The 14,361-nt window shown below is 42.8% G+C and overlaps 1 protein-coding gene across 1 annotated transcript; it reads right to left on the bottom strand.

Annotated features, from left to right (window-relative positions):
- Positions 1-3,429: 3,429 nt before the first annotated feature.
- Positions 3,430-6,902, bottom strand: LOC306904730 (tripartite motif-containing protein 16-like). The gene is made up of 6 exons (XM_079474781.1): positions 5,743-6,902; positions 5,468-5,563; positions 5,138-5,371; positions 4,651-4,804; positions 4,483-4,542; positions 3,430-4,331 (listed from the first exon to the last, which is right to left on the bottom strand). The coding sequence occupies exons 1-6, from the start codon at positions 6,310-6,312 to the stop codon at positions 3,805-3,807; spliced, it is 1,641 nt and encodes a 546-aa protein (XP_079330907.1). The 5' UTR covers positions 6,313-6,902; the 3' UTR covers positions 3,430-3,804.
- Between the last annotated feature and the right edge of the window lie 7,459 nt (positions 6,903-14,361).

The raw sequence follows: 14,361 nt of genomic DNA, 5'->3' as shown, positions 1-14,361 counted from the left end.
CAATTTGTTGTTTAACCGTCCAATAATGACTGAAACCTCGATTGACCATTCTTTAAATAAATTCACAGATTTCCTTTGACCTAAGTGCTTAAGAGCAGAGTTGTTTACAGCATCTGCTCGGTTCCATTTCTTCCGTTTCAATGCTGACTTTGAACATTGAAAGAAAAATGATAAAGAGAAATTTGTTTGTAGTTTTGTCAGATTAACACTTCACTGTACCCCGGGCAACAATATTCAAGGGCCCCATCATCACAACCCCAGGATCACCATAATCTGGCAAAATACAGAATAAATTACAGTAATACAGTCAATATACTCAATATTTCAATAACTAACTGCCATCAGGTGCATTTGGATGTACAGATGTGCAAATGCTGACAGAACTACAAATACTATGTTGTCTTGTCAAGACCCCTCAGTCATTATGTTATGAAAACTAAACACATCGGCATCAGTATAATCTGGCAAAATTGACCCCCTACATAGTCACAAAAAAATAAATAAGCAACGACTTTCAAAGCATCCTATATTTATTTAACAACACCTACTCCCATCACAAATACATAGAATTGATAGAGCCATCACAGAGGAAGTCCACAGACAAGACACAAACAAAAATCCATTGAATCCATCTCGTAGAATCAAGTAGCATTTTGGTGCTCAGCTCATTTTAAACAGAAATCACCGTCACCTCAGGATTCAAAAGGACAATCAAGTTATAGCGCAATATAAACATTTTGAAATCTGCGGTTTTATTTGCAACAACAATAAACAAACAAAACAGCATTTTCATGGCGCCACCACAAGGAAAAAATGGATCAAATGCAGTATCATCTGCTCCTAAACTCTTTTGAACTGGTTTTAAAACAGTAAACAACCTGTCACATCACAGTTCAACAAGACAGGCAAGGGTTAAACATTTTAGTGCAATATAAAAATTTGGAAATCTGTCCAATACACAATTTGAATCCTAAATAATGGGGATGTCATGATTCTGCCTGCTCTTGTCTTGATTTTCTGGTCTAGGGGCAGAATCATGACAGACCCACGTGTTTTATGTGGAGAGGATCATATTATGGTCAATCAGGACATAATATGCGTTCTCTCCTGTCTCGTCATTTGGCCCTGCCCCTCTCGTTTCTAGTATTGCTCTCCTCCTGTGTCGCATTACCCACACCTGCCTATCGTTATCCCCTTTGTTAGTCTCCCTATATAATACCCTCTTGTCTATTGTCTTGTGCTCGTTCGTTGTACATTTTTCATGCTTTTTGCCATGCCATGGAGTCTTTGTCATTGATAGTCTAGTCAAGTCAAGTCAAGTCAGTGTGAGTGTTTTGTTTTGTTAGTCTAGGTGTTTTTGTAGTTGTAGTTCTTGTCAAGTGTTAGTCTTCAGTTTATTGTGTTCCCGGTTTACCCCCTCGCGGGTTTTTGTTTTGTTCCTGTTTATTATTTATTAAAATCCTGTTTAAACCCTGTTTCGCTGCCTGCACTTGGGTTCTCTTTCCGCGATCCTGACAGGGGAAGAGCATGTATGTAATTTGAAATGCTTGATTTCATTTGGCAAACACATCTTACACAAACATTTTTCTAGACTTTGAATGTGTAACAGGTGCTGCTCGCAGACGAGCGGTTCAGATAGTGGTTCAGATGGCGGTTAGACTCGAGACCCATCACCGCTTCCCTCACTGATCGCACTCGCAGCAGAATTCGGGTCGTAGGTTGAAGATGCTGCTGTGGGCTCTTCGCTCTCGGGGCTGTGAACATTAGCTAGAGCCGGCAGTGAAGAAATGTCCTGGCTAGCTGAGCTGTCCTCGTTGACGGATGGTGCCTTAGCAGACTAGTTGCTAACGTTTACTAGCGTAAAGAAATTCTCTATTTTCTGTATATGTTTTACATTTTCTGCGTTCCTGATATCCTTCTCCCTTTTAAATTTCAGATAAGCGCTCCCACTTAGCTACTCCATGTTTGCATTTTTTGAGTCGTGTTGTGTTGTACTGCTTGCCGTCACGCGAACGGCTTAGTGCACGTTGATTGGTGTTACTGCCCGCGGGGCCCTTTAGAGGTCTAGGGCCCCTGGGTAATTGCCCAATTGCCCATATGGTTAATCCGGCCCTGGCTGCAGCACTCTCCAGGAGTTCCACGGGCCGAATGCATTTTCTGTCACTCACTGTTACAGTACTAAAGGTTTCTCTCTTATAGAATGTTAAATGCAGGCGTCTGACCAAAACTGAAAGGGAACATCTACTGGCATGACTGGACTGACCGCAGGAGCCGATGGAGCCGCTGGTCCTGCCCCAAAATCCCTCTTGTGCCTCCAGAGCCCCCTTCAAATATTCTAAAAGATAAACCAATAACTGATGCTCATACTCTCAAAAGCCATAAACCAGAGGAAATCAAGAGTATCAAGGTGCAAGACCATGGAAATACCGACCTTGACCTGAGGAGGCAGCAGTAGATCCAAATGTAGGTGCAGGGATTGGTTGCTGACCAAATACAGAGATATATTTGGCTGCCAAAGCAGAAGATGTGGTGGTCAAAGCTGAATTAATTTGAAGGAAATTGGTGTAAAAGCAGAGTTAGAAAATGCATATGACCACCTGAGTATCATTTACCTTTAACACTCTTACCAAACGCAGGCCTGGGGGGATCTTTCAGGTGGTCTTGCTTTCTGAAAGAGAAAAGCACGGATGTTGTTGATTTTGTGGACTGCTGCAGCTCCTATTATATCTATTATAATCGAAACTTTACCTGGTTTAGGGCTCTCACATGCCACACATTTCACATTTGTGAACTAAGTACACATCACAGTCCTAAATTTCTCTCCAAATCTCAGCGCTGGTTGTCGAGGAGGCAGCAGATGAGGCTTTGGCCAGAGAAGGGGAAATCAGGATGGATTTCACTCGAGTGTCAGGTTTTGCCGTGTCAAAACACATTCAGCTCTTTAACTTTAACAGTGAATAACAATCTACATGAATGATTGTGAAAGTAGAGATAAACTTGTGAAGGTGATCTTGTTGTTGATAGCAGAACCTCATTGATGATGTGTTGGACTGTGATTCCAGGTCCACTAACTGCTGTCAGCGAGTCTTCTGAAGATGTTGTGTGCTCCTCAGTTCTCCTCTCAACTCCTGCTCTGATGTGTTCAGTGATGCTCTTCAGGACTTGATCGGGCCTCCATCAGTATCGTCCTTCTTCAAGTGACTTTGGTCAGCAGTTAAGAATCTGTTCCAGTGTTCTCCGTCTGCTGCTTTTCATTCTTCTTTATGTTACTGTTAAAGTCCAGATCAACCTTAACACTGCACGTGTGTAACAAAAATGTTCTTGATTCACACAAATTAATATCAATAAACATGTTAAATTATATTAGTAATAAAGATCAAATGTGTGAGAATGTTGTCATGTTGTAGGTAAGTAAAGTGACAGAAGTCTTGAGAGTTTATTGTCTTTATTAAAACATCCATATGACACTGACAGAGATGCTGTTTGACTCTATATAAGCATTGATGTGATTCTACTGTAGAAAAACACACACATGATGATATATGTGCTTATACAATCATTCACAACAACATCAATGAATCAAACCTCCGTAAATCATCACATCATGAACATCAATTACACAAAATAAAGTCGAAACATTACAATATTTTCTTCAAATATTCACTCGCTCATGTTTAATCGAGACATTTTCCATCTAAACATCAACCACTGAATTATCACAGATGTCAATAAGGTATAAGACAAATTATTTGATTAACATTGATTTTCTTTCATAAAATATGATTTGTTTAATCTCTGTATCATCTACATTCTTAAATCACAGATTTTCACCTTACTGAACAAGCCAAGTGTAAATCCAGGATAGAGCGGTTGAGTGAATGTGGTGCTGATGCTGTGGATGAGGGTCATTGTGTCAGAGACGCTGTAGAAGGACAGAATTCCTGCTCTCTCATCCACATACACTCCTATTCTATCAGATGTGAGCTTTACAGAGAGATCAGTGCTGATGTTATTGTGTTTGAATGAGTAACTGGAGTCAGAGCAGATCAAACTCCAGGACTGATCATTACATCCAAACACACACTTATGATGCCGTCCCTTCCTCCTGATGCTCTTATATGACACTGAAATATCCACACAAACACCAGTCCACTCAATCTCCCAGTAAGAGCGTCCACACACACTCTCTCTACACAACACCTGACACACATCATCAAATCTGTCTGGATGATCAGGATACCGATGCTGTTGTGGGTAAATCTCTCTGTTGTCCTCAGACAGACTGAGAAGTGTATTCACTGTGTTTAGATCCAGAGTCAACTGAAGAGAATCTGAGGAACATAAAACACATCATCTGCATCTTTACATCACAAAAGTGATAAATCAGAGAAATATTGAGATATTCTTCATTGTTGTGTTTCTCTGTAAAGTTTGTGTGTTTGATGATGTCGTGGATGTGTTGATGTGTTCGGAGACACTTACACTGGAGGAACTGATCTCTGGTCTTGAGTTCAGGACTGAGAATAATCTCTGTGTGTCTCACTTGAGAAATAAACAGACATTTGATTCTCAATCACGTCTCATGAAATCATTTGTGTTTCTACATGATAACAGCTGATGGATGTAAAGAGTCAATGGATGATACTTCACCTCTCTCAGAGATCTTTTCTAGCCCTCGTGTGCAGAAACGCTCCAGTTCGTCTCTCAGATGAGACACAGATTTGATGACATCATCAAAAGAGAGGAGAGATCTGACAGTGATGCTGGACAGAGAGTCTGAAGATCCAGAGAGAGACGGCAAACTCTACACGCACACACACATGCACACAAACACACACACACACGCACACACACACACACACAGACACACGCAAACACACACACACAAGCACACACACACACACACACGCACACACACACGCGCACACACACGCGCACACACACACACGCACACGCATGCACACACACACACGCACACACACACACACACACACACGCACATGCATGCACACACACACACGCACACACACACGCACGCACGCACACACACACACACACACACACACACACACACACAATGAAACACATGTTGTTGTGTATCTAAAGAGCACTGGTCTGTTTTTCACATGTCTGTTACCTTCAGCAAATGGATGTGATGATGTGAGTGTAAAAGCTTCTCCAGCTCAGCGTCTCTCCTCCTCAGATCATCGATCTCCTGCTTCAGTCGCTCCAAGAGTCCTTCAGCTGAACTCACTGCAGCCGTCTCCTGATCTCTGATCAGCTGTGTGACCTCAGAGCGTCTTCTCTCAATGGACGAGATCAGTTCAGTGAACATCATCTCACAGTCCTCCACTGTTGTCTGTGCACACCGCTGTTACACACACACACACACACACACACACACATTACTGTGAGACACACTGAGACTTCACTGAGACTCTTCTGAGATCTTCTGCTCCAAACTCACCTTGTTAGACTCCACGACTGCTCTTAATTCCTCGAGCTCTTTCTGTCTCTTCTTGATTCTCTGCTGGTATTTTCTCTGAGTCTCCTTCACTTCTCTCTGTTCAATATCATCAATAATTATTAAAACAGAGAAATTGTGTAAAACTGTGTTCGTCTTTTATTGTTTTAAAGTTGACTGTCAGTATAAAGTTCATGAGTTCTGAATAGAAACTAAATGAAGTTCAGCAGGAGTCTGATCATTCAACACTGTCAATCATCTCAGTTTTCAGGACTTACCTGTTTCTCCGTCAACGTTGCAGCAGATGAAACCGTCTCATGGTTTTTGTGTTCATCTATACACTGAACACATATAAGCTTCTGATCCGTGCGACAGTAAATCTCCAGAATCTTGTGGTGTCGAGGGCAGATCACGTCATGAAGTAGTTCAGTGGCGTCTATCAGGTTGTGTCTTTGACCTCTGAAGAGATTCTCGTGCTGCTCCAGATGAGTTTGACAGTAAGAGTTGAGACACATCAGACAGGATTTGATGGCTTTGTGTTTTCTTCCAGTACAGACGTCACACTCCACATCTCCAGCGGAACGGTGATCAGAAACAGCACATTTAGTCTTCTTCAGTTTCTCCGTCATCTCAGCAAACATCACATTCTTTGCTAGAACAGGTCTTGGACTGAAGGTTTGTCTGCACTGAGGGCAGCTGTAGATTCCCGTCTGATCTTCTGGATTCCAGCAGTCTGTGATACATCTCATACAGTAAGTGTGTCCACAGGGAACAGTCACTGGATCCTTCAGTAGATCCAGACACACTGAACACATGAAGTGATCCTCTGAAATACTCGCTTCTGCCATTTCACCGTATCAACACACACAGATAGAAACACCAAACACTCCACAGATCCAAGTCACTTGAGTTTCACTTTCTCTGAACTGAAAGACTTCCTGCTTCAGTTTATGAAACCGGTTTGACAGGTGATGTTATAAACACGTCCTCTAGATGACAGAAAAGTCCTTTATTATGGAAAGTCTCTTGCATGGTGAAAATATTTGAACTCTGGACAGATATTTCAGTCATGCAAAACCAAACCAAATAATCTAATGCTGAAGATCAATCTATTTCAGTATACACTAGATAATAATCTGTGTTCAGTTTATTTTATTCTCTTTGTTGGAGAATATTTGAAGGAGTTTTTACAGTGGCCTATACAGGACAAACTGCATTCTGTGAGTTTAATACTACTAGTTGGAATTAACTTTGTAACGCCACGCCAGCAGAGGGAGCCCTCACCGGAGTATTGACTGTATACCTCTCCCTCTGCTTCTACTTTCATTTCCTGTTCTGAACAGTATTTAGGAATAGATCTTGTGTCTGCACGTTGCGAAGTATTGCTAGTTTCATCTGCCTTACCAAGCGTATCTATTGTTTTCTGTCTGATTAGTCTGTGTATGATTCTGCCTGTTTTTCTGATCACGCCTGTTGGATTACCCCTCTGCTTTGGTAGCCTGTTTTGGATTGATGATTGTGTTTGGACCTCTTGCCTGTTTGCACACTTCTGCCTTTTGGATTACCCTTGTGTATGTCGCCTGATTGGACTGCTACTGTGACTTTGACCCATTGCCTGGCTTAACGATTCTGTCTCTAAACCCTTATACTAATAAACATCCGCAAATGGATTCTAACGCCGCCTCAGCCTCGTCGTTACAGAATACTTCGCCTCCAATGAATCCAGTGGAAGTTTCCAACCTGCAAGCAGCATTCGCCTATCAAAGTGAAGTGTTAAAGGGCTACCAAGATCAACTCACTAAGCTCCAGTCTGTCAACGAACGCCTGACTCATTACATCCAGTCTCTTCCATCGGCCACGCCCAAGACGGTAAGATTGATAATCTGATGAGACAAGCACCCAAACGAAGAAGTGTGAAGGAATCCCAACGCTTCCTATCTGCTGTCTCGCAAGCGACAACATCATCAATCACCAAGCCTAGTGACAAACCAATGCAACTCGGTCTATCTAGATTATCTGAGGAGGAGAGAATGAGAAGACGCCAACTTCGTCTATGTTTTTACTGCGGTGAGGCTTGCCATCGCAGTCAAGGGTGTCCACATAAAACTCAAACGACTTCTCGGGTAACTATAGAACATTTCTCTAAGTAACAAATCATTCAAGCTTCCTATCAAACTAAAGACTGAAGAGGCATCTATTTCATTAACAGCGATGATCGATTCTGGGGCAGCTTTGAACCTCATACATAAAGAACTTATCAAGAAATATGACATTCCCATCCAACCATGCACTCCTTCTATCAAGATTAAAGCCATTGATGATAACACAATTGGAGAGGGGATTACTCATCAGACCAAACCATTAACACTCCAAGTGGGTTTGTTTCATCAATAATTGATCTCCCTGTATGTCATTGACTCCCCTAAACATGAAGTGATCCTCGGATTTCCATTGCTATACATTCATGACCCCATTATTTCATGGCATCATGGTGAGCTGACTAATTGGTCAAATTGTGTAAACTATTGTTTCTCCCAAGTCCCCCAACCATGTTTCACAACTAGCATCGAAAACCCAGAGACTAACAAGACTGTTAATATCCCCAATTATTATGATGATCTGGAAGAAGTTTAGTAAAATCAAAGCAATGCAATTACCACTTCATCGCCCTTGGGACTGTGCAATCGATTTACTCCCCAATGCCATGCCCCTTAAAAGTAAAGTCTACCCCCTGTCCAGGAGGGAGACCCAAGCCATGGAGGAATATATTGAGGAAGCACTAAGCTCAGGGTTCATCCGACCCTCCACATCTCCAGCTGCAGCCGGATTTTTCTTTGTTGGGAAAAAAGACGGAGGTTTAAGACCTTGTATTGATTATAGGGGACTGAACAACATCACAGTGAAATTCCGATACCCCCTTCCATTGGTTCCCTCAGCCCTGGAACAGCTCCGGGAGGCCACTTTCTACACTAAACTTGACCTACGAAGTGCCTATAACCTAATCAGAATCAAAGAGGGTGATGAATGGAAAACTGCCTTCACCACTAGAGGGCACTATGAGTACCAGGTTATGCCATATGGACTTGCCAACTCTCCAGCTGTTTTCCAGTCGTTCATAAATTAGATCTTCCGAGACCTTCTGAATCAGTATTTAATGGCTTACATTGACGATATTTTAATTTACTCAAAATCTGAGAATGAACATATCAACCATGTCACGACGGTCCTCTCTCGTCTACTTGCAAATCAACTATACGTCAAGGCAGAGAAATGTGAATTTCACGTTAGACAAACTTCGTTCCTGGGTTACCACATCAGTCACCAAGGAGTAAAAATGGATGAATCCAAAGTCAAAGCAGTCACAGAATGGCCACAACCATCTACCCTGAAAGAGCTTCAAAGGTTTCTGGGGTTTGCCAACTTTTATAGACGCTTCATCAGAGGTTACAGTATGATTGCTTCACCCCTGACATCCCTCTTGAGAAGGAAACCTTTGAAGCTGAAATGGACTGAAGAGGCCAGCCAAGCATACAACACTTTGAAGGAAAGGTTTACAACAGCCCCCATCTTAAAACATCCAGACCCTGATCTCCCGTTTGTGGTGGAGGTAGACGCTTCAGACTGTGGAATTGGAGCTGTACTCTCCCAACGTCATGGCCAACCCGGTAAACTATATCCATGTGCATTCTTCTCAAGAAAGTTAACCTCAGCAGAAAGAAATTATGATGTGGGGAACAAAGAACTTTTATCCATGAAAGCAGGCCTCGAGGAGTGGAGACACTGGCTCGAGGAAGCAATACACCCCTTTCAAGTAATAACTGACCACAAGAATCTAGAATACATCAAGAGTGCCAAACGACTCAACCCACGGCAGGCTTGTTGGTCCCTGTTTTTCACACGGTTCCAATTTACAGTGACTTATCGACCAGGCAGTAAGAAAGGGCATCTGCCTTGCCAATCTAGGCGGTACGACCTTCCCACTGAAAACCGCACACCAGAATGCATTCTCCCACCTTCTGTTGTCATCGCTCCAGTCACCTGGGACATAATGGAAGAGATACAAAGAGAACAATTACAAGAGCCCGCACCTGACAACTGCCCTCCTGACAAACAGTATGTTCCACAACATCTACGTCACAGAGTAACACAATGGGTCCACACTTCTGTCAGCTCTGGCCATCCAGGTATATCATGCACTCTTCACTTACTGAAAAACTCATTCTGGTGGCCCTCGATGACCAAGGATGTCACTACTTATGTTAAAGCCTGCCAAGTCTGTGCCCAATCTAAAACCCCCAAAGAGTTACCTTCTGGTCTTCTCCAATCACTTCCTATCCCACAGCGTCCTTGGTCCCATCTTTCCATTGACTTTGTGACCGACCTACCACTTTCCAATGGCTTCACTACTATCCTTGTCATAATTGACCGCTTCTCCAAGTCCTGTTGTTTGGTCCCTCTAAAAGGTCTCCCCACAGCCATGGAGACTGCTCAAGCGTTATTTCATCATGTCTTTCGAATTTATGGTATACCTTAGGATATTGTCAGCGATAGAGGAACTCAGTTCACGTCCCAAGTTTGGAGAGCTTTCTGTAAGCATCTGGATATTAACATCAGTCTCACGTCAGGACGCCACCCTCAGTCTAATGGACAAGTTGAACGACTAAACCAAGAGATAGGCAGATATCTTCGATCATACTGCAGCCGAGAACAATACCGCTGGTCAGAATTCCTCCCCTGGGCAGAATACGCACAAAATTCACTAACTCACTCTTCAACTGGCCTGACTCCCTTCCAGTGCGTCCTTGGGTATCAACCTCCTTTGTTCCCGTGGTCTGGCGAACCCTCATCGGTCCCTGCAGTGGACGATTGGATTCAGCGTAGTGAGAGGGTGTGGGACAGCGCACACGTCCGGCTTCAGAGAGCTGTAAGAGTACAAGAACTCCAGGCCAACAGACAACGTCGCCCACATCCTCCCTACCAACCAGGACAGCGGGTCTGGCTTTCTACCAGGAACCTCAAGCTACGGCTACCCAGCAGGAAGCTCAGTCCAAGGTATGTTGGTCCATTCAAGATTCTAAAGAGAATAAACGAGGTCACATACCAATTAGAGCTTCTTGTTAACTATCGCATCTCTCCATCCTTTCATGTTTCCCTCCTCAAACCGGTCCACCCGGGGGCTGACCCCAACGCTGAGGCTCGAGAGCCGCCACCGCCACTGGATATTGATGGGGCTCCAGCTTACAAGGTGAATGAATTACTGGACTCAAGACGGAGAGGGGGTCAGCTCCAATACTTGGTGGACTGGGAGGGCTATGGACCTGAGGAGAGATCGTGGGTAGTCGCCCGCGATATCCTGGATCCTTCTCTCATCATGGATTTTCATCGTGCCAGACCCGATCGACCAGCGCCACGACCACGGGGACGTCCCCGTCAAGCGCCAGGAGACGCTCCTAGAGGAGGGGGTTCTGTAACACCACGCCAGCAGAGGGAGCCCTCACCGGAGTATTGACTGTATACCGCTCCCTCTGCTTCTACTTTCATTTCCTGTTCTGAACAGTATTTAGGAAGAGATCTTGTGTCTGCACGTTGCGAAGTATTGCCAGTTTCATCTGCCTTACCAAGCGTATCTATTGTTTTCTGTCTGATTATTCTGTGTATGATTCTGCCTGTTTTTCTGATCACGCCTGTTGGATTACCCCTCTGCTTTGGTATCCTGTTTTGGATTGATGATTGTGTTTGGACCTCTTGCCTGTTTGCACACTTCTGCCTTTTGGATTACCCTCGTGTATGTCGCCTGATTGGACTGCTACTGTGACTTTGACCCATTGCCTGGCTTAACGATTCTGTCTCTAAACCCTAATACTAATAAACATCCGCAAATGGATTCTAACGCCGCCTCAGCCTCGTCGTTACAAACTTTAACTACTTTGGTGTTTAAAGTCACAATGAAAAGAATACTGAAGTTTTGTGGCTTTTAGTTTGAATGTGTTTGCATTACAGATATAACACATTGACAAAACTCGCATAAGAACTGAATGCTCATTTGCACTAATGGACCACTTCCATAACTGCATTAACCTATATACTGCACGGTAATTCTATTAACTGCATCTAGTCATCTATTGCACTGTAACATCAATAACTGCATTAACTAATCAACTGCACGGTTACTCTATTAACTGCATCTACTCATCAATTGCACTGTAACTTCAATAACTGCATTAACTAATCTACTGCTCTGTAACCTTATTAACTGCATTTACTCATCTTCTGGACTGCAACCTATTAACTACATTAACTCGTATACTGCAACGTAACTCTAATAACTGCATCAACTTCTACAACTGCTTTAACTCACCTACTGCACTGCAACTTTAATAGCCAATGTCAATAATTTATGCATACCTAAGTCAGTTGCACTATTTTAGTCTAAATTATTATCTGTTCATTTCCACCTGTACATTAATGTTCATAGTATATAGTCATCTGTATATATTGTTCATAGTTACTGTCATATTTTCATAGAACACACCTACTGCAAAATATTTTTATAGTCCATGCCCACTGTATTATATTTTTCCAATTGTTCATATTGTATTCTGTATATCCTGCACTTGCTAACTGCACTTCTGGTTAGACCTAAACTACATTTCGTTACACTGTACTTGTATATGTGTAATGACAATAAAGTTGAATCTAATCTAATCTAACAAGCACTCACAACTTTCTCAGACAGATTTGAAATGATAACTTCAATGTTAGAGGTGTCTTGATCGAAAACAACTGGCACTGACACATCTTAATATCTACTATTGTTTTTTCTCAAGAGGCGCACAGTAATTAAACGACTTACTGTAAATAATCCTCAGTTTTGGTCACAGTGGTTTAAGTTCTTGGTCTGAAGGTCGATGCTTAAAGCAGCAGCAGCCCAAGAGCAGATGTTGTCAGGGTTCTGCCACTGGGTGTCAGGTTTTTCTAGTCTTGGGGCAGGATCTTGACAGTACCACGGAGAGAAACACATTATTGTGGGGCGACTTAATGTGCGTCTCTTCGGTCACGTCTTTGGCCCCGCCCCTCTCATTCTCTCATTAGCTTCCCTTTGGTGTTTCAGTCCCCACACCTGCCTTGATAATTATTCTTGTTAGCCTCCCTATAAATTGCCCTTGTGTTTGCTGTCCTGTGCTGAATTGTTTTGTATGTATTCTTGTCTTGTGGTCTCCTTGCCTTGTTTTGCCTTGCCTTGCCTTCCCTTGCCTTGCCTTGCCTTGCCTTGCCTTGCCTTGGATTTGGACTATTTATCATTTGTTCTCATCATTGAGAAGAATAAGTCTTGTATCCTGTGTTCTCGTTTTGCCCCATCGCGGGAAGTCTTTTGTTCTTGTTTGTATTTTAGTTCCCCACACTAATCCACTCTAACAAAGGGAAACTCATTCAAGTTTCCATTGCTGCTATTTTATTTAGATTTCTGCATTATTCGCTTTACTGCAACTTTTGAAGTGAAAGATGGGAAATTCGGTTTCGAGACCATTGCCTGGCGAAACGCCAAACGCATTTATGTATAGAAATGATCAAGGTTTTTATGTCGAACCGTATGTCAGTAATCTCGCAGGGTGGTCAGAAAAAATGACACCGCAAATTGATACGCCGTACCCAAGGGACGGTTCATTTTCCGATGACGGAATCGACCTGGCAAAAAGTATGGTGAAAGAAGGATGGGGTGACCCGAAATGGGATTATAAATACATGCTTAAAGCTTACGCTGTATGGAAAGATTTTAAAAAGGTGTGGGACGAAGGTCCTGAGAAAAAACAAGTGCTTGCTTATGTTGCAAAGCAAGGTTTATCTGAAAAGCCGCCCTCATACTCCACTTTTTGCCAGCCCGAAACATTGCCGTCAGCCCCCGTGTCGCAGAGAACTTGTCTGAAAATCAGTTCCGACACCATTCGACCGAGCGCACAGCGCAAAGCGACTGAAAGTGTTAAATCTGGTAAAAAGACGGTCAAGCTATCACAGGTTGAAACAGATGCGCGTGGCGCATCTCAGAATTCAATGGTTTGGATTCGGGCCGGTAATAACGTAAATATAAGACCGTTAAAAATGTCTGATATGGAATCAATTTGTAAAAGCTTACCGTCCCCACAAGAAGTGGGAAAATATGTGACTGTTTTAAAGACGCACACAAAATATGCGCATTTTTCAGGGAGTGATTTCAGGGCAGTTTTACTGAGAACACTCGAAGGGGATATAACTGAACAAATGATAGTTCAAAAATGCCCCACGTTATCACCCGACAATGATAAAATTACAGGCAGTGGGACATCGCAAAACCCGCATGAATTCTTTTGGGAAAAAGCTGTTAATGTTGACACCTTTTTCGCAGAATTGAGAGTTTTTCTCGATGAACGTCTCGGAAGCAGACAAGATTTATCGTTTGCTGCCAGTACTAAGCAAAAACCGAAAGAATCTGTGTCAGAATTTTTTGTGCGCTTTCAGAGGGCGTGGACCGATGATTCTAAATTGCCATTGACTAATGAATTAAAGCCTCTGTTTATTAACACGATGTTGAATAACATGAATGCGAAGCAAGCGCAATTGATCAGAATCACCACATCGAATTTGCACGAAATGACCGTAGAAGCTCTAGGAAAACGAATAAGGGAGTTAGATGCATCAGGTGGTTTCACTGTAAAAGTAGAAAATGCTATGTTTACAGGGCACCAGAAAAAAGGGAAGTATAACCGCAATCAAACTTCTAACCCCGAGCTCAAACCATCAAGGGCTCACCAAAAAGGGAAGTCAGATATGACATGTTTCCATTGTGGTAGAAAGGGACACTTTAAACGAGACTGCTGGCAGTTGCAGAGAGAGAATGAACCTAAAGTGAACTCGGGGGATAC

Source organism: Barbatula barbatula (assembly GCF_947034865.1).
Source record: "Barbatula barbatula genome assembly, chromosome: 15".
Classification (NCBI taxonomy): Eukaryota; Metazoa; Chordata; class Actinopteri; order Cypriniformes; family Nemacheilidae; genus Barbatula; species Barbatula barbatula.
The sequence above is the reverse complement of the archived record's forward strand: the minus strand, read 5'-3'. Positions and strand labels throughout refer to the sequence as shown.